We start from the raw sequence: 19089 nt of genomic DNA, 5'->3' as shown, positions 1-19089 counted from the left end.
CTAATCCACACCCTACAATTCCAGACCCATGTAGCAACAATATGTTTGTTTTCTTAGTAGTCTTGCTTCCCTAGAAATATCTGCATTTTTTTTCGTTAGATGCTCATTTATATAGACACTCGTTCCTTTCAAATTCTTTGCCTGTCTTAATAACTCATTTTTATATTTTCTGCTTGTAAATCCTATAACAATGTTAGATAGTTTATTTTTTCTATCTTTAGTTGGAATACTATAACAGTCTGATATCGTGTCTTGATGGATGACAACACCTTTTTGATATAAAAAGTTTGTAACTTGTTGTTCCAATGATTGTCGTTCTTCAGGTGGTGCATCCTCCCCACTAGCTCCACCAGAATCCACCACCCTTGCATATGTCCAGTGTTTTGTTTCTAGTCCAGATATTATAACATCATCTTTTCTAGTGAATTGTTCAAGTTCATCTACACGTTGCTCAAGTTTCTTAATGATCTTGTCCTTCTCTTTAACCAGATTTTGGAGTTCTTTAATCTCCACCATCAGTTTGTCTAAATTAGACATGTCTTTTGATATACGGTTTAATGAGGTCTTTATCTCCTCTATATCTTCCTTGAGTTTATCTGTTTTCCTGGGTGGTGCCATGCCGACTATCGTGGCTCAGTATGGCCACTATTGATTACAAAAACAATTCTCACCAGTAGCCTCCACCACCACAGGTCTGGTAGCCGCACACCAACCCTCCCCGTTGCCAACCTCGTTCACAGCCGCCCCCAGCCATGGTCGTAGCTACCGCTAGCCGCAGATGTAGCCTTAGGCAGCCTCAGATGTAATCGTCTCCAGCCTCAGATGTCGCCGCCGCCGCCAGCCCCGGATGTAGCCGACGCTAGCCGTGGATATAGCCTCCGCTAGCCTTGGATGTAGCCGATGCCGCTGGCCTGAATATATCGCCCTCACCGATGCCGCGGGCCTGGATGAACCGCCTCCACTGATGCCACGGGCCTGGATGAACCGCCTCCACTGATGCCGCGGGCCTGGATAAACCACCTCCGCCAATGCCGTGGGCCTGGATGAACCGCCTCTGCCGATGCCGCGGGCCCGGACGAGCCTCCTCCACCGATACCGCGGGCCTGAATGTAGCCGCTGCTAGCCACAGATGTAGCCGCCGTTAGCCTCGAATGTAGCCGACACCACGGGCCTGGATGTATCACCCCCACCAACGCCGTGGGCCTGGATGAACTGCCTCCACCGACGCCGTGGGCCTGGAAAAACTTTATTAGCAGCTGCCAACAATTTGTAAATAATCAGGTAACTAGTAATCTAACTTGGTTACTCTTAAGACTGAGTAATCAGTAAAGTAACTAATCAGCAAGATAACTTATAGTTGCTTTTCTTGTACTTAATCTTAAAAATAACCAAGTTAGATTACTAGTTACTTTATTAGTTACATTCAGCAGCTGCCATCAAGTTGTCCGCAGCTGCTAATGAATTAACTATCTGTAAAATGTAACTAATAAAGTAACATTTTAAAGCTACTGTGGCAACACTGCTCACACAAAGAATGCTCTAATATATTATATGCATGTGTGTTCATGAAAGTAATGCAATAAAGCTGTGCTGCATACTCCCAGGAACCCATCTGCTCTCTCTCATTTTCTTCATTCATCACCTCCTCAGAATACTCCCTCCAGCTTCTCAATACACTCTTCTTGTCAGCACATTTCCATCTGTATCCTTTGTCACCCTAACCCGCTGCACATCCTTTCCAGCATGTCTTTCTCTCCTTCCTTAGTGTTCACTTTATGCACAGCTCATTATATGCCTTTTCTTCAACCTTTGAAACATCTTGTTTCATTCTAGGCTACATCTCATTGTACTCTTTTCTGCTTTCATCATCTGTCTGACTAGCCTAATTTTTTTTTTTGCCAACATCTTTCTCCTTACACTTTCCTGATCATCTTCATTCCACCATCAAGTCTCCTTGTCTTCCTTCCTCTGTCCAGATGGCACACACACCTTTCAAGCTGTCTCCCTCACCACATCTGTACGAGTTTACCAGTTGTCCAAAATCACTTCACCTCCATTCAGTGCTCATCTCACCTCCTCCCTGAATTTTACAACATTCTTCCTCCCTCAACTTCCACCATCTGATCCTTGGTTCAGACTCTCTTCATCATTTATGAAATGTACAGTGCACCTAGAAAGTATTCACAGTGCTGCACTTTTTCCACATTTTTATGTTACAGCCTTATTCCAGCATGGATGCAATTAATTTTTCCCCTCAAAATTCTTCACACAATACCCCATAATGACAATGTGAAAAAGTTTATTTTTGCAAATTTATTAAAAATATAAAACTAATAAATCACATGTACAGTATGTAGACAGGTGTGAGCCTTTCCAAATCATGTCCAATCAACTGAACCCCAGGTGGACTCCACTTGAGCTGTAGAAACATCTCACGGATGATAAGTGGAAACAGGATGCACCTGAGCTTAAGTTTGACCTTATACTGCAAATAAATATGACCCTTCAAACTAAATTTTTTAGTCAGATTTGCAGTATAAAGAATTTTGATTTTGTTATAAGCATTTCCTCAGAAATGTAAAACTTGTCATCTTAAATAATTGCATAGGTGATCTTTGTCTTGACCTTTTTAAAATGGCAAAATTTGCATTTTTGTCCACAACTTGGCACATTATTGTGCAAGCACAGCCAAACAAAAGCCAGTACTATCCAGCAATATGTCCTCTGTAACTACATTAGGCTTTCTCACCGCTACACTGACATGCAGGGGTGTTATGTCCAGGCTGGAGACTGTCCCAGCAGTCATAAGGCAAGGTGCACCCTTGCTTGTTGTATAGTAGTTTTGGAATGGCTCCTCATGGTTTAACTCTACTTACGGGTGATTCTTTAACTAAAGGCACTATTGGTCTTGTAAATGTAATTTCCGCCACACCATTGCTTTACAATATAAAGCGCCTTGGGGCAACTGTTTGTTGTGATTTGGCGCTATATACATGTGCTCTGATGTCACTGTTGATCTCCATAGAAACTACCCAAACAATCTTTCCTACAAACTGTTTAAAGGGACATTACAGTGTTGTGGTGGAAATTACAGCAATAGTGTGGGACAACTACATTTTGTTTAAAAAAAATCACAACAGTTGTATGACATTGAATACCCCAATTATGTTTTGATTATTTTACTGATCTTTTATTCAGAGATATTTTAAAACATTAGAAAAAAACATTTCTTTACCATTCATTTTTATCATTGAAGATCAAAAGTCTGGGTGTGGGACAAGCACAAAACGGCAATATTTGCATATAATGATGCTGAAAAAAGGTGAAAAAGTCATCATAGACTACTAGAACAAATTTCTTAACACACTTTCATTGTAAAGATAACTATAAAAGTGTGAAATGTCCCCTTTTTTCTGTTTTTCATACAATATGATCAAAGGACATAAGTGCCTGTAGTCTAAGAATCACCCTTACGGTTTATCTGAGCTCTGGTTCATTCTGACCTATTAGTTTATCAAAATGGACAGAAAGTTGAGATTACATAAAAAAAATCCAAGATCAGTTCAATCATCAGCTGTAGTTTGAGCATCTAATCAGTTGCTTGTGAGGAGGAATAATAGCGTCACTGTGACAACAGTGAGCAGCACTCAGAAACATGAGTCATCAGTGAAGAACACACACACTGCACTCCCTCTGCTCTCTGCCATTGTGTTGAAGAGCACATGCAGCAGAATCTATCACCATTAATCTGTGTGTCAACTCAGGTGTGCTCAGTGATGCAACGGCAAAAATTTCTTTTAAGTCTTCTGGTGGATCAACCGGATTTCTAAGAAATATGTCTTTGAATGGACGTTTGGGATGTTTTCACCCATGCTATATGATCTGTAGGCCTGCATGTTGCTTATGTCTCCTCACATCTTCTTCTTGATAAGAACAAACTTGGAGGCCCTGCAGAAGAAGCTGGAGGAGCTAGAGTTGGACGAGCAGCAGCGGAATCGTCTGGAGGCCTTCCTGACCCAGAAGCAGAAGGTGGGGGAGCTGAAGGATGATGACTTTGAGAAGATCTGTGAGCTGGGTGCAGGAAATGGAGGAGTCGTCTTCAAGGTGTCGCACAGACCCTCTGGTCTGATTATGGCTCGGAAGGTAAGCTGTGCTGCTGTTGCAGACATGCACTGGCTGTCTGGCATACCGGCCGTTCTCCCACTAGTTTATGCATGAGTGTACTGGTGTACTGTATTTTCCAAAGTATAAGACACTGAAATTTTTTTCCTCACTGGTTTTAGAGGTCCTGCTACTTATATTAGACTTAAAAATCATGCATTCATAATAATAATTTATATAGAACTTTCCCAGGAATCAAAGCATGAAACAAAACACAGACAAAAATAAAAGGATAAATGCTAGTAATAAAAAGTACACTAACAATGCACAAAAATCCCAAATGAACAAGATAATACTTCTTCCCTTTGTAAAATTTTGAAACATTTTGTAAAAACCTTGTAAATGTTACAGCGGCTTAAGTAGTGGGTCACCCCTCTGAGTCTGGTCTGCTTGAGGTTTCTTCTTCATCGTCACCAGAGGGAGTTTTTCCTTAAACCCCCATCACACACAAAAAGAATGTGCAGGAACCAGGCCAACAAGGCAAATATGGTCATAATCCAGAAGAAGTTGGGGGAAAAGAGGCGTGATCAGTCGTGTTAGAACAGAGCCAGACTACCTTGTGCACACCTGCAGGATGCATATTCCAGACAATCAGATGACACAGATTGCTGTCAGATGACACCAACATTGGAGCTGTCACTCGCCCACACAATCAAATCTTCGCTCGTCCTCACTTTCTCAGCGCTAAACTGACCTCTCAGGAGGAGGGTGAGCTGGCAGGAGTGAGTGCGTGCGTGTACGTGCGTAGAACAAGTGATACAAACAGCGTGCGAGTGTGTGGCCAGATGAAATGTCCACTCAGCTGTGTGCGTCTGTTCATAATGGCTGAACGAGCTGCTATGCGCATGCGCACATGCCTGCGTTCATGGGTGATTCTTAGACTACGGGCACTTATGTCCTTTGATCATATTGTATGAAAAACAGAAAAAAGGGGAAATTTCACACTTTTATAGTTATCCTTACAATGAAAGTGTGTTAAGAAATTTGTTCTAGTAGTCTATGATGACTTTTTCACCTTTTGTCAGCATCATTATATGCAAATATTGCCATGTTGTGCTTGTCCCACACCCAGACTTTTGATCTTCATTGATAAAAATGAATGGTAAAGAAACATTTTTTCTAATGTTTTAAAATATCTCTGAATAAAATATCAGTAAAATAATCAAAACATAATTGGGGTATTCAATGTCATACAACTGTTGTGATTTTTTTAAACAAAATGTAGTTGTCCCACACTATTGCCGTAATTTCCACCACAACACTGTAATGTCCCTTTAAACAGTTTGTATGAAAGATTGTTTGGGTAGTTTCTATGGAGATAAACAGTGACATCAGAGCACATGTATATAGCGCCAAATCACAACAAACAGTTGCCCCAAGGCACTTTATATAGTAAGGCAATGGTGTGGTGGAAATTACATTTACAAGGCCAATAGTGCCCGTAGTTAAAGAATCACCCTAATACGGAAAAAAGGTGTTGTACTATTTACTGTGTTGTAGTTAATCCACCTGGAAATCAAACCTGCCATCAGGAACCAGATCATTAGAGAACTGCAGGTCCTGCATGAGTGTAACTCCCCTTACATTGTGGGCTTCTACGGGGCTTTCTACAGCGATGGAGAAATCAGCATCTGCATGGAACACATGGTACTTAAAAGCTTTCTACACAACTCTGGCATAGTAAATAATCTGTTTTCTTTTTGTACATACTTGGAGCACTGACTTGTTTTAAGATTTTAAACATTCAGTCTTTTCCTACCCCACTGGCTGTAGGATGGTGGCTCATTGGACCAGTCATTGAAGAAAGCAGGCAAGATTCCAGAACAGATCCTTGGCAAAGTCAGCATCGCTGTGGGTAGTTTAACACCTCTGCCACCAGTACTCAGCATTGAGTGTCTCATTTGACATACATTTGTCTCCTTTTTTTAAAACCCCCCCCAAAAAAAACAACAACATCTAAAACTGGGTTCATCACTGGTACACATTTTGCAGTATAAAATGATGGAAATTCTTACAATGTTTATATGCAATCTTTTTGTTTCCAGGTCATCAAAGGGCTTTCCTACCTTAGAGAGAAACACAAGATCATGCACAGAGGTTGAAATGTTTTGTTTTCTTGAATCATGCCAGTAAAAAGCTCTTTAAATTATATATAGTGCTGCTCACCATGTGAGAGTAATTCAGACTTACAGATGACACTTTGAACAGCACAAAGATGTGCACATGAATCAAATGTTCAGTCAGACGTCCACCAAGACCTCGCGGCAGTAATTTGTTCCACGATGCTGACTGTTTCTTGTTGAACACTTGCTCGCTGTCTTTGAATAAATACTGCATGTTGTTCTTTCAGATGTCAAGCCTTCTAACATCTTAGTGAACTCCCGTGGTGAGATCAAGCTGTGTGACTTTGGAGTGAGTGGACAGCTCATAGACTCCATGGCCAACTCCTTTGTGGGGACCCGCTCCTACATGTCTGTGAGTGATGATGATATGATCCTGTTTCTACTACTGCACTCATTCACTTGCCTGATTAAAGTACTGGTACAGCAGTTACTACATGACCCCGTGCTAAATGCAGTGTATGTCATTAGTGTTGTACGCTAATTATACAATAACACGTGTTTGGAGGCCCCTGTGGTTTATCATCGGCTCTCTATCTGTGGTAGCAATCCGACATTTCATTAGGCTTGTGAAATGGAGGGCTGCTAACCAGATGGAGGTCCCATTATAAATCACAGGACCTGGAATAAAATCATATTATTATTATTATTATTATTGTCAACAAGTCTGCTCTGTCTAAGCCTGATCCTGTCATATCCCAGAGGCTAAGAAGATCCTGGTTAGTACTTTGAAAGGAGACCTCTTAGGAAGACCAGGGGCTGTGTCTGTTTCTCCAGGTGAAACCAGAGTTGCCTCAGGAATGGCATCCGGTGTAAAAGTTGTGCCAAATTCCAATGTGGAGCTGCGCTGGATCCGCTGTGGCGACTCTGAACAAATGGGAGCAGCCAAAAGACAAACAACATTATTATGGCTGTCAAAATAACATGTTAATTTAGAATAATGAAATACAGCATTCATAATGTGAATTTTTAAAAATCTAAATAAGCAAAGTCGCTATCTCAGCTGGAGCATGCGCAGTGTGGCTAAAGGTTCCACTAGCTCTTCCTGTCAAAGGTTAATCGGGAATAGGACAGTGTCTTCCCTGTAGCATCCATTTCCATGAATGTCATCTGTCTTGTCTAAAAACATGTCCGAAATCAACTTTTCCACCGCTTTTTGCGTTGACCTTTTCTACGTCACTATATAAAAAACATTGGCATCTTATTTAGATTAGATTAGATAGAACTTCATTGATCCCTTGGGGGGGTAGCACGGTGGCTTAGTGGTTTGCACTGTTGCCTCACAGCAAGAAGGTCATGGGTTCAGTTCCTGCCTGTGGCCCTTCTGTGTGGAGTTTGCATGTTCTCCATGTGTTTGCATGGGTTCCCTCCGGGTGCCCCGGTTTCCTCCCACATCCAAAGACATGTGGGTTAGGTGGATTGGAATTTTTAATTGTCCGTAGGTATGCGAGTGGGTGTGACTGTTTGTCTGTCTGTTTGTGGCTCTGTGACAGACTGGCGTCCTGTCCTGGGTGGACCCTGCCTCGTGCTCTATGACTGCTGAGATAGGCTTCAGCCCCCCGTGACCCTTAATTGGATTAAGCAGTTGAAGATGAGTGTGTGTGTGAGATCCTGTTGTGAAAGTGTAGGTACACGGACCCACAACAGGGGGCGTAATGAACGGACAATGGAGAAAGGTGAATAACAAGTTTTACTGTTGTGAAACGAGCACAACTAATACAACAATCAATAATTTGGGGTTTAGGTCGAAATCCGCTGGTGTCGTGTGGGCAGGCTCGAAGGTAGGAGACGTCCGTCCCAGTCGAACTGGAACCACCCAGATGTCCTCTGCCACCGAACCCTGGGAGTACTGGAACCGCCAAGTCCCGAATTCCCAGGTGGCCACTGCCTCCGCTCGTCGGATCCGGTACTGCTGGCGGGAGAGAGCAACAAACACACAGGTGTGGATGCGACAGCACCCAGTAAACGGAGAGGGGAGAAGCCGCCTCCACCTCTTGTCACTATACAGCAGGAAGGTGAGTACTTATCCAAGTAATTAGCTTTCAGTAGTCAGCTGTCCTGAAAAGGTTTAACAAGTCTTATCTGGTTATGCAGAATATGCGTGCAGAGAACGTTACCTCAATCTTAAGGCGATATCTCGGCACTGAGGTGGAGACGCCGTCCTGATGATATACCTCCGTTTTATCCGGGAGACATGAAACACTGGATGAATCCGCAGCGAGGCCGGAAGCTGGAGCCTCACTGCGGCGGGATTGATGACTTTAAGGACTTTGAAGGGACCGATGTATCGTTCTTGGAGTTTGGGGGAGCCCACTTGAAGGGGAATGTCCTTGGTGGACAACCACACTTCCTGCCCAGGATGATACTTGGGGGCCGGGGCCCGCCGCCGGTCTGCATGTTTCTTCGCCCTCGTCCGGGCCTTCAACAAAGCAGAGCGGGCGGCACGCCACACCCGACGGCACTTCCGTAGGTGGGCCTGGACCGAGGGCACACCGACCTCTCCCTCGACCACCGGAAACAAGGGGGGCTGATACCCCAAGCACACCTCAAACGGGGAGAGGCCGGTGGCTGATGACACTTGGCTGTTGTGGGCGTACTCGATCCAGGCCAGGTGGGTACTCCAGGCCGTCGGGTGCGCGGCTGTCACACAGCGTAGTGTCTGCTCCAATTCTTGGTTAAAATTCGTTCGCTACACAAAAAAAAAACCCAACAGCTTCTCCACGTCCCAGGTGAGGGCGGCCACGATAGCGGACTCCGGGATGATGGGATCCGGGGGATCCGACGGTTCCGTTTTGACTTCATCTTCGTGCACCCGGGACAATGCATCCGATCTTTGATTCTTGGTCCCGGGACGGTAGGTAATCCGGAAGTCAAAACGGCCAAAGAACAGTGACCAGCGGGCTTGCCTGGGGTTCAGCCGCTTGGCGGTCCTGATGTACTCCAGGTTCCGATGGTCAGTGAAAACCGTGAATGGCACGGCTGTTCCCTCCAACAGATGTCTCCACTCTTCGAGGGCCTCTTTCATAGCAAGGAGTTCCCGATTGCCGACGTCATAGTTCCGTTCAGCGGGGGTCAACCTGCGGGAAAAATAGGCACACGGGTGAAGGACCTTATCGGTCTTCCCGCTCTGGGAGAGCACCGCTCCTATCCCTGAGTCCGAGGCATCCACTTCAACCACTAACTGGCGGCTAGGATCGGGCTGCACCAGAACTGGTGCAGACGAAAAGCGCCGTTTCAACTCCTTGAACGCGGCTTCGCACCGATCCGACCAGGTGAAGGGGACTTTTGGAGAGGTCAGGGCTGTCAGGGGGCTAACTACCTGACTGTAGCCCTTAATGAACCTCCTGTAGAAATTAGCAAAGCCGAGGAACTGTTGCAGCTTCCTACGGCTTGTGGGTTGGGGCCAATCTCTCACCGCCGCAACCTTGGCCGGATCAGGGGCGACGGAGTTGGAGGAGATGATAAACCCCAGGAAGGACAAAGAAGTGCGGTGGAATTCACACTTCTCGCCCTTCACAAACAGGCGGTTCTCCAACAACCGCTGCAGGACCTGACGGACATGCCGGACATGAGTCTCAGGATCCAGGGAAAAGATGAGTATATCGTCCAGATACACGAAGACGAACCGGTGCAGGAAGTCCCGCAAGACATCGTTTACCAACGCTTGGAAAGTCGCGGGAGCATTAGTGAGACTGAACGGCATGACCAGGTACTCAAAATGTCCTAACGGGGTGTTAAATGCCGTCTTCCATTCGTCTCCCTTCCGGATCCGAACCAAATGATACGCATTCCTAAGATGAAGCTTGGTGAAGATTTTGGCTCCATGCAAGGGGGTGAACACTGAATCCAACAAGGGCAACGGGTATCGATTGCGAACCGTGATTTCGTTCAACCCCCTATAATCAATGCATGGACGAAGCCCGCCATCCTTTTTACCCACAAAAAAGAAACCAGCACCCATCGGAGAGGTGGAATTCCGGATCAACCCGGCAGCTAATGAGTCCCGGATGTAGGTCTCCATTGATTCACGCTCCGGCCGTGAGAGGTTGTACAGCCTACTGGACGGGAACTCACTGCCTGGAACCAAATCAATGGCACAATCATACGGGCGGTGGGGAGGAAGCGTGAGAGCCAGATCCTTGCTGAACACGTCAGCGAGGTCATGGTACTCCGCCGGCACCACCTTCAGATTGGGCGGGACTCGGACCTCCTCCTTAGCTTGGGAGCCGGGAGGAACCGAGGAACCTAGACACTCCCGATGGCAGGTTTCGCTCCACTGAACCACTACCCCGGACGGCCAATCGATCCGGGGATTGTGCTTTAGCATCCAGGGAAAACCCAAAACCACACGGGAGGTGGCCTGAGTCACAAAGAACTCGATCACCTCCCGGTGGTTACCTGACACCACCAGAGTTACAGGTGGTGTCTTATGCGTGATTGGTGGGAGTAGGGAGCCATCTAGTGCCCGAACCTGCACAGGCGAGGTAAGAGCCACCAGAGGGAGCCCTATCTCCCTGGCCCATCTACTGTCTAGCAGATTCCCCTCAGAGCCCGTGTCCACCAGTGCTGGGGCCTTCAGGGTTGAATCCTCAAACAGGATCGTGACTGGGAGTCGTGTAGCAATGTGGGTGTGTCCCACGTGAATGTTTCGGCCCACCCCTGGCCCAGTCTCTAGGGGCGGGCGTTGGAGTTTAACCGCTCGGGGCAGTCGCTTGTGAGATGCTCACTCGAGCCACAAACATAACAAGCTCCGTAGGCCCGCCTCCTTTGTGCTCCAGGTGCCCTAAATGTTGCCCTGCTCATGTCCATAGCTTCGTCAGCAGGGGGAGCCGTAGGCGCACGGAGCGCAGGAACAGAGGAGCGTGGGGAGGGCGGAGCTCGGTCGGAACCGGAAGGGAGAGGGACGACGCGTGCCTGGCCACGCCCTTCGCCTCGTTCCCGACGGCGTTCCTCTAGCCGGTTGTCGAGTCGTATGACTAGATCGATGAGCCCATCTAAATCCCGCGGTTCGTCCTTCGCCACCAGGTGCTCTTTTAGGACCAGTGACAGTCCATTTACAAAGGCGGCGCGGAGGGCAGTGCTATTCCAGCCGGATCTCGCCGCCGCGATGCGGAAGGCGACTGCATAGGCAGCTGCGCTCCAACGCCCCTGTCTTATTGACAGTAGCGCGGTTGAAGCGGTCTCTCCTCTGTTGGGATGATCGAACACCGTTCTGAGCTCCCGCACAAACCCATCGTAAGTATGAAGGAGCCGTGAGTTCTGCTCCCAGAGCGCTGTAGCCCAAGCGCGTGCCTCCCCGCGAAGCAGGTTTATTACATAAGCTACTTTGCTAGCGTCAGTCGCGTACATCACGGGACGCTGTGCGAAGACGAGCGAACACTGCATCAAAAAATCCGCGCACGTCTCCACACAGCCTCCGTACGGTTCTGGAGGGCTTATGTAAGCTTCTGGGGACGGAGGAAGGGACCGTTGAACGACCAGTGGAACGTCGCTATCACGCGCAGGGTCCTCGGGAGGGAGAGCCGCAGCGGCGCCCGGAGGGCGTGCTTCCACTTGTGCGGCGAGAGCCTCCACCCTGCGGTTTAGGAGAACGTGCTGCTCGGTCATTAAATCGATCCGAGTGGTGAAAGCGGTGAGGATCCGCTGCAACTCACCGATTACCCCTCCCGAAGACGCCGACGCGCCCTGTTCTTCCATTGGCCGTTCAACAGCCGGTTGACGCCCCTCGGGATCCATGACGCTGGCCGAGATATCCTGTTGTGAAAGTGTAGGTACACGGACCCACAACAGGGGGCGTAATGAACGGACAATGGAGAAAGGTGAATAACAAGTTTTACTGTTGTGAAACGAGCACAACTAATACAACAATCAATAATTTGGGGTTTAGGTCGAAATCCGCTGGTGTCGTGTGGGCAGGCTCGAAGGTAGGAGACGTCCGTCCCAGTCGAACCGGAACCACCCAGATCTCCTCTGCCACCGAACCCTGGGAGTACTGGAACCGCCAAGTCCCGAATTCCCAGGTGGCCACTGCCTCCGCTCGTCGGATCCGGTACTGCTGGCGGGAGAGAGCAACAAACACACAGGTGTGGATGCGACAGCACCCAGTAAACAGAGAGGGGAGAAGCCGCCTCCACCTCTTGTCACTATACAGCAGGAAGGTGAGTACTTATCCAAGTAATTAGCTTTCAGTAGTCAGCTGTCCTGAAAAGGTTTAACAAGTCTTATCTGGTTATGCAGAATATGCGTGCAGAGAACGTTACCTCAATCTTAAGGCGATATCTCGGCACTGAGGTGGAGACGCCGTCCTGATGATATACCTCCGTGCTGAGTGGAGTCAGCTGTGTCCAGTAATGGGTGACAGCTGTCACCCTGACTGCTCTCGTAAGACGGCAGCGCCCTCTGGTGCCTGGAGCCCGCACTCCAGGCAGGGCGCCCTCTGGTGGTGGTGGGCCAGCAGTACCTCCTCTTCAGCGGCCCACACAACAGATCCCTTGGGAAGACTCCCTCATGGAAATTGCTTGTGGGTTAAATTTTATCATGAATGACCTTTGGGTGTAGCCATGATCCATTGTGCACATTGAGTTAGCAAATTCTCTTATTAATCGCACTTTGATCAGTTTTGTTTTCACGTCTCTTACTTGCTTGTTAAATAAAGTTTTTGGGACGTGTTTTGCAGGCCTCAAGCCTTTTTGTTATAGCACCAATGAACCCCCCCACTATCAGTACATCAAATAATTCAATTTATTTCATCGCCTGACAGCACTAATTATTATCACACACAATAACATGTCACTGAGTGCTTTTTCTTATTTTATTTTATTTTTTGCTAGTGTCAAGTTATGTTTGATTTCAGACAGTTCCTGCCCAAACTTGAAAAAGGCTTGGTTTCATATGAAAGGACATTTGGGACAACTCATTCTTCTTTTCTGCATTAACTGCAATTCTTGAAGATTAAATAGTTTGATAACCTTCAAGAGAAAACCAAAAGCACAACAAACATATTCCCTCATTAATAGTTATTTGGAGTCAGAGAGTTTTGTCATCAATATTGCTGCCATGTAATGTGCTGTCAGCAACAATACAATTCCTTAATCATACAAATGTCAATCATACCAGCAGCATCTTCCATTGACACCTTGAACTGTTTCTTCTGACTCCCTTGACTCTGTGTGTCAGTCAGTGAATATTTCAAACAGGTGTTAAAAATCCTGTGATTACTTTCTGCTCTCACCCAGAGCTGTTTTCTTCCTCCCTCTGCTCATTTTTGAGAGCCACAGAGGTCTGCAACTCTTTATCGCCATCAGCTGGGCTGGAGTCTGTATTGCATTTCTCAGTCTGACTCACTTTAACTGAACAGCTAATTAGCATGCTAACATCATACGTTTTCTTACAGATCACCTCAGAGATACAATCTGATTACAAACAGCATTTTTACATTTAGAAGTGTTCTCACTAACTTTTATAAATTATAAGCTAAAATAGCAAATAGATTAGGGCCCTGTCACACTTTGATTTAGCCAGCATATGCCAACTGAATTAAAAATGCTGGCATACATCTAATAAATTATACAGCTGTCTCACCTTGACAATTTAGCGAGCGTATGCCGACAACCCCGTTTCCACCAAGTGGTTTGGGTCAGTACTGCATGGTGTGATGCGGCCCGGAACAGTCAAGTCTGGCTTGGTTTACGTTTTTGCCCCCAGTAGAACCTTTTTGTTTGGCAGGTGGAGCACGTCATCGAGCGTGCGTACGCTGTCGCACAGCCTCTCCCCTCTGCATAGAGGCAAAACAGAGTAATTTATCATTATTTTATTTTATTTTTGTCTTGGTGCATCATGGAATTTATTTTCATCATATGCAGAATGCTGAAGAGTCGAATGATGGCTGTGGTAAATGCTGAAGTGCTGTAACTTTCAACTTTTAAGTGCCGATCGTGGTCTGATCGGTCCCCTCTACTGACTGATCAGACAGGAGAACTGATCAGACTGCAACACTAGCATTCTCTGGTTCAGCTGAGAAACACACCTGGAGCAGGAAAACCACAGAGGGACTTCTTTCAAAATGCTACGTTTCTTCAGCCACAACAAGGAATTTAAGTATTTTCAGATGTTATTTTCCAAAATCAGGACACTTTATGTGGATAAGGAATTTAAGTATTTTCAGATGTCATTTTCCAAAATCTGGACGCTTTATGTGGATAAGGAATTTAAGTATTTTCAGACGTCATTTTCCAAAATCAGGACGCTTTATGTGGATACGTTTTTGTCAGGCTGTGATGATGAATGACTGAAAACTGAAAAGAACAGGTAAGATTAAGACTGTATGTTTAGTCAGTGTGTGAATGGTTTTAATATTTGAAACAGTCTGTTTGCATGAGGACTGCAGCATTCAGCCAATCAATGGACAACATCAGTGGACGTATTCCAACTTGTGATGAACTTACAAGAAACATCTGTCAACAATTGCATAACTTACCTACAATTTATGTCCCACGTATGCGGGACGTACTGTATGAGTCATATGCTGGCACACGTCAAAAATATTGTACATGCCAAAAATTTAGAGACACTGCGCATTACGACGTATATCGGCGTGCTTCAACATGCTCTTAATTTATAAAAAACTTACCCATAACTTACTTGACGTACGCCCACGTGTGCCTGCGTTTTCAATATGGTTGGCATACATTAGCTAAATCGTCAATGTATGACAGGGGTGAAAAACAACTGTTTGAGAGTATAGAGAAGGTAGATGATGATGATGATGATGCATTTCTGAGTTTTTTTCATTTGGCTGTGTGTACAACGTCAGCCCATTAGGAAAGTTGCTATTGGATGACCTAAGTTGCTAAATGACATCATCACCTAGTATGTATAATTGGCCATGTGCATGTAATTGTAATTGATGCTGCAGGAGACAGGAATGACCATGTGGGAGAAACAAAAAGTGAGTAAATATGTTTAGAATGACAAATGAAGTTTCTTCTGTTGATTCTTGTTTATTCAGTGTCACTGGCACTAGCAAAAGTGATCCAAAAGAGACACTGGCAGAGTTACTTAGGTTTTTTTAGTTTTAGTTTAAATCTGGTATTTAGTGCAGTGATTTATATTAGACTAAAGAAATTTTACAATTGCATCCTGCCCTGGATCAGTCAGTGGCTTCACACATCCACGGTTCATTTGGAGTCTGGACGTGGAGTGGTGAACATCTCCTGCCCTGCCTCTGAATGCTTTGGGACAAGGTCCCACGTCTCCAGCACCACCAGAAAAAGTCTCTAGATTTTCGCTAGTCACTTTTTTGAAAAAGTAGTAAAAGTAGAGGGGTCTGAACACTCGGTAAATACAGCGACAAATTTGCTAAGTTGGTAACACTGTGTGTACAGCTAAAGCTGAGCAACATTTAAACAAGAGGGCGTTTCACTTTCAAACCCATATATTTTAAGTAGATTTGAAATCCAAGTGTCGGAATTGTGCTGTGTTTCAAAATGAGTATGTTTTGTCCATGCAGCAAATGCTGCCTCTTAATAAACATGAACACCACTACACAGCAGTCTGCCTACTGTTATCACACTCCATTCACCTGTGCAGTGTGACTTTTACAAGCACATGAATTATTTTTTGAAATTATTGTGAGGAAATAGAAATATATCCTGTGCATGCTGAATTCTGTCTGTATGATTACTGAACCTCAGCTCTGTGCTGGGAAGCTGGAACCAGGTGCTCAAACTGTCGGACATGTGCTGTTTTACTTTTTGACTTTTGACTTTTGTTGCGTTTTGATTATTACTTTTTATCATTTTGTTGTTTCACATTCCTTATTGCATTGATCTATGTGGCGTAAATGCACTAATCGTTCCTCAAACCCATTGCACTCACGAAGGTGACACAAATACAAATATTTTACTTTGTGCTCCGCTTATACGCCAATTACCAGATGTAACATGAAGCCCACGTAATACATTACTGGAGTCCAGGGAGATCCGTCCGGATTCTGTCACTTAAATTCATGCATTCAAGATTCAAGATTAGTTTATTTGCCATTTGTAGTTCAAAAACCACATAGGAAATGGTTGTGCAAAAAGCTCAGTGCATCACACAACAAGAAAACAACATTAGACAGACATGGAACAAATTATCACATAAAGACACATTGACACTAAAAAATTAAATAAGGTGCTGTCAGGCTTAAAGTACACTATTCAGGCTGATCACAGCTTGTGGGAAAAAGCTCCTTGCATAACGAGACGTCTTACACCTAATGGTAGCGGTATCTTCTTCCAGAGGGAAGAAGCTCAAACATGACTCTTCCAGGGTGGCCAGAAGGATCATTTCTGATCTCAAAAGCTCGGTTTAAGAGTCTACTTTTGTACAGAGCCTCCAGCACAGGCAGGTCACAGTTCACAATTTCTTTGGCTGAGCGGACCACTTTATATAACACTCTCTTGTCTTTGGCAGTAATATTGCCAAACCAGACAGTGATGGAGCTAACAAGAAGACTTTCAATCGTGCACCGATAAAAATTCACAAGGATTTTAGAGTTCATGGTGAATTCTCTAAGTTTCCTCAAGAAGAAGAGACGCTGACGAGCCTTTTTGACAATATTTGTGGTGTTTTTGTTCCAACTGAGATCATTGGACAACGTCAGCCCAAGAAATTTACATTCTTCCACAATTTCGACTTTAGAGTCCTCATTAACAAGAGGTGAATGGCTGTTATTTCGACCAAAGTCAACAACAAGTTCACAAGTTTTAGAAGTGTTCAGGAGCAGATTATTTTCTTTGCTCCAATCCACAACTTTCTGTACCTCAGCTCTGTAACAAGAATCATCATTTGCACTGATCAACCCAATGATAGTTGTGTCATCAACATATTTAACTATGTGATTACTGTCATGGGAAGCCACACAGTCGTAAGTGTACAGAGTAAAAAGGATGGGACTAAGGATACATCCTTGAGGGGAACCAGTGCTCACAAACGTTTCATCAGAAAGACGGCCATTAATTTTCTATAGAGACCCAGAACAGCCGATATGGAGCCCATGTCTGGGCATCAGTATGTTAACAGCAGTGGCAATTAATGAATTTATTAATAAAGGGGTGGAGCGTAGGTGCCTCATTGTATGATGAAAGAAGCTTGAATATACCCCTCAAATCCTGAAACAACTAACAGGTTAACCTCAGTTGAGGTGTTTATTAAATCACATGTTTGGGAACTGCGAGGCACACAACATTAAATCAGGAGATTTTCACTCAGTGTGAATATTGCAGCAGCAGAGACATCTTAGATCACCCATTATTTTATTTATTTAACCAGGTCAGTCCCACTGAGATCAAGACCTCTTTTGCAAGGGAGACCTGGACAGTTCTAAAGTTTCCAATTCCCCTAAGCTGCATGTCTTTTTTTAAATGTGGGAGGAAACCGGAGCACCCAGAGGAAACCCATGCAAACACACGGAGAACATGCAAACTCCACACAGAAAGGCCACAGGTGGGAATCAAACCCATGACCTTTTTGCTGTGAGGCAACAGTGCTAATCACTAATCCACCATGCTGTTAGAACGTTTCACCAGACAACAAGCCATAATATTTCAGTTATTTGTAATAAAATACTCAGCTAGCAGCCACAAGGCGGATGCTGAGTTACAATCACAGTGAGAGGAGGAGATGCTCGGCTCAGCCGATATGACTCTACGTGACCACACCCCCAAGACTGGAACTTTATGGCTTAAATTGTCTTCAACTAAGACGTTAGGAAAAAAAATCACCCTCTGTACATTTGTCAACTATAGAGCACACCCGGGCATTTTACGGCCTGCGGGCCGTATCCGGCCCTTTGGCTGACTCGGACCGGCCTGCAAATACATGGAAATTAAAGAATAAAGTATTTACTATTTTATCAAGTTAGTGTTGTGGATGACCTCCGTCCACCTCCCAAGCCGTTTGTGGCTGCGTGTGCGTGTCCTCCGGACTATAGCAGAACCTAGCCCGGAGCCATCGCCCCATGCCACACAGCCTGGCACAGCGCCATCGCGTAATAGAGCCTGGCATGGAGCGATCATCCCACATCACACAGCCCGGCAGGGCGCCATCGCGTAATGCATGCCACATAGCCTGGCACGGCGTCATCGTGTAATAGCAGAGCCTGGTATGGAGCAATCGCCCTATGCCACACAGCCTGCCACGGCGCCATCACGTAATGTACACCACACAGTCTGGCATGGTGCGAATGCATAATGCACACCACACAGCCTTGCACGGCACGTTCGTGTGATCCATGGGGAGCTATCCGTGGATCCAGTGCCAGAGGCAGTTTGGTTTTATAGAGGGTTTTCATGTGACGTATTGGTCACGTCATTTTGCGCCCTGCGGCCATTCTGGATTACGATGCGTTGGCCGCTACATGCATTTGGCAAACAATTGCAGAAGCTTCAACAATGGTCAACTTTTGTGCTGTCATCAGTTGTTCAAACACAGGTGATAATAATGAGGCAGGTCACTCATTTTACAGGCTACCAGCAGTTATTGTGCATCAAGCGGTGGAGTGTTACGAGCTTTCTGAGTGACACAGAGAGACCTGGCTCAGCAGAATAGGCAGAGCAGATCTGAAGGAAGCTTTAATATGGCCAGAAGCAAACAGACCGCCCGTAAATCCAAATCCAAAGATGAGAGCTGCTTCCTCAGAGCTTTTCCTCCGGTGGATTTACAAGTGGTCTGCTTGGTTCTAGCCATATTAAGCTTACGCTGTGAAACTGCCGGCCACTTCGTTACATCGTCATTACATTCACTATCCGGTATAACATACGGATCC

The 19089-nt window shown here is 45.5% G+C and overlaps 1 protein-coding gene across 1 annotated transcript in view; it reads left to right on the top strand.

The window, feature by feature from the left end:
- Positions 1 to 19089, top strand: part of map2k1 (mitogen-activated protein kinase kinase 1) — a 56647-nt gene that overhangs the window by 30578 nt on the left and 6980 nt on the right. Inside the window, exons 2-6 of the mRNA XM_034176417.1 lie at positions 3933 to 4143; positions 5662 to 5808; positions 5935 to 6012; positions 6207 to 6258; positions 6512 to 6636. Coding sequence (XP_034032308.1) covers positions 3933 to 4143; positions 5662 to 5808; positions 5935 to 6012; positions 6207 to 6258; positions 6512 to 6636 — 613 coding nt within the window. The remainder of the gene's footprint in view (positions 1 to 3932; positions 4144 to 5661; positions 5809 to 5934; positions 6013 to 6206; positions 6259 to 6511; positions 6637 to 19089) is intronic.

Source organism: Thalassophryne amazonica, chromosome 8 (assembly GCF_902500255.1).
Source record: "Thalassophryne amazonica chromosome 8, fThaAma1.1, whole genome shotgun sequence".
NCBI classification, from domain to species: Eukaryota; Metazoa; Chordata; class Actinopteri; order Batrachoidiformes; family Batrachoididae; genus Thalassophryne; species Thalassophryne amazonica.
This window is presented reverse-complemented; position numbering and strand designations above follow the sequence as displayed.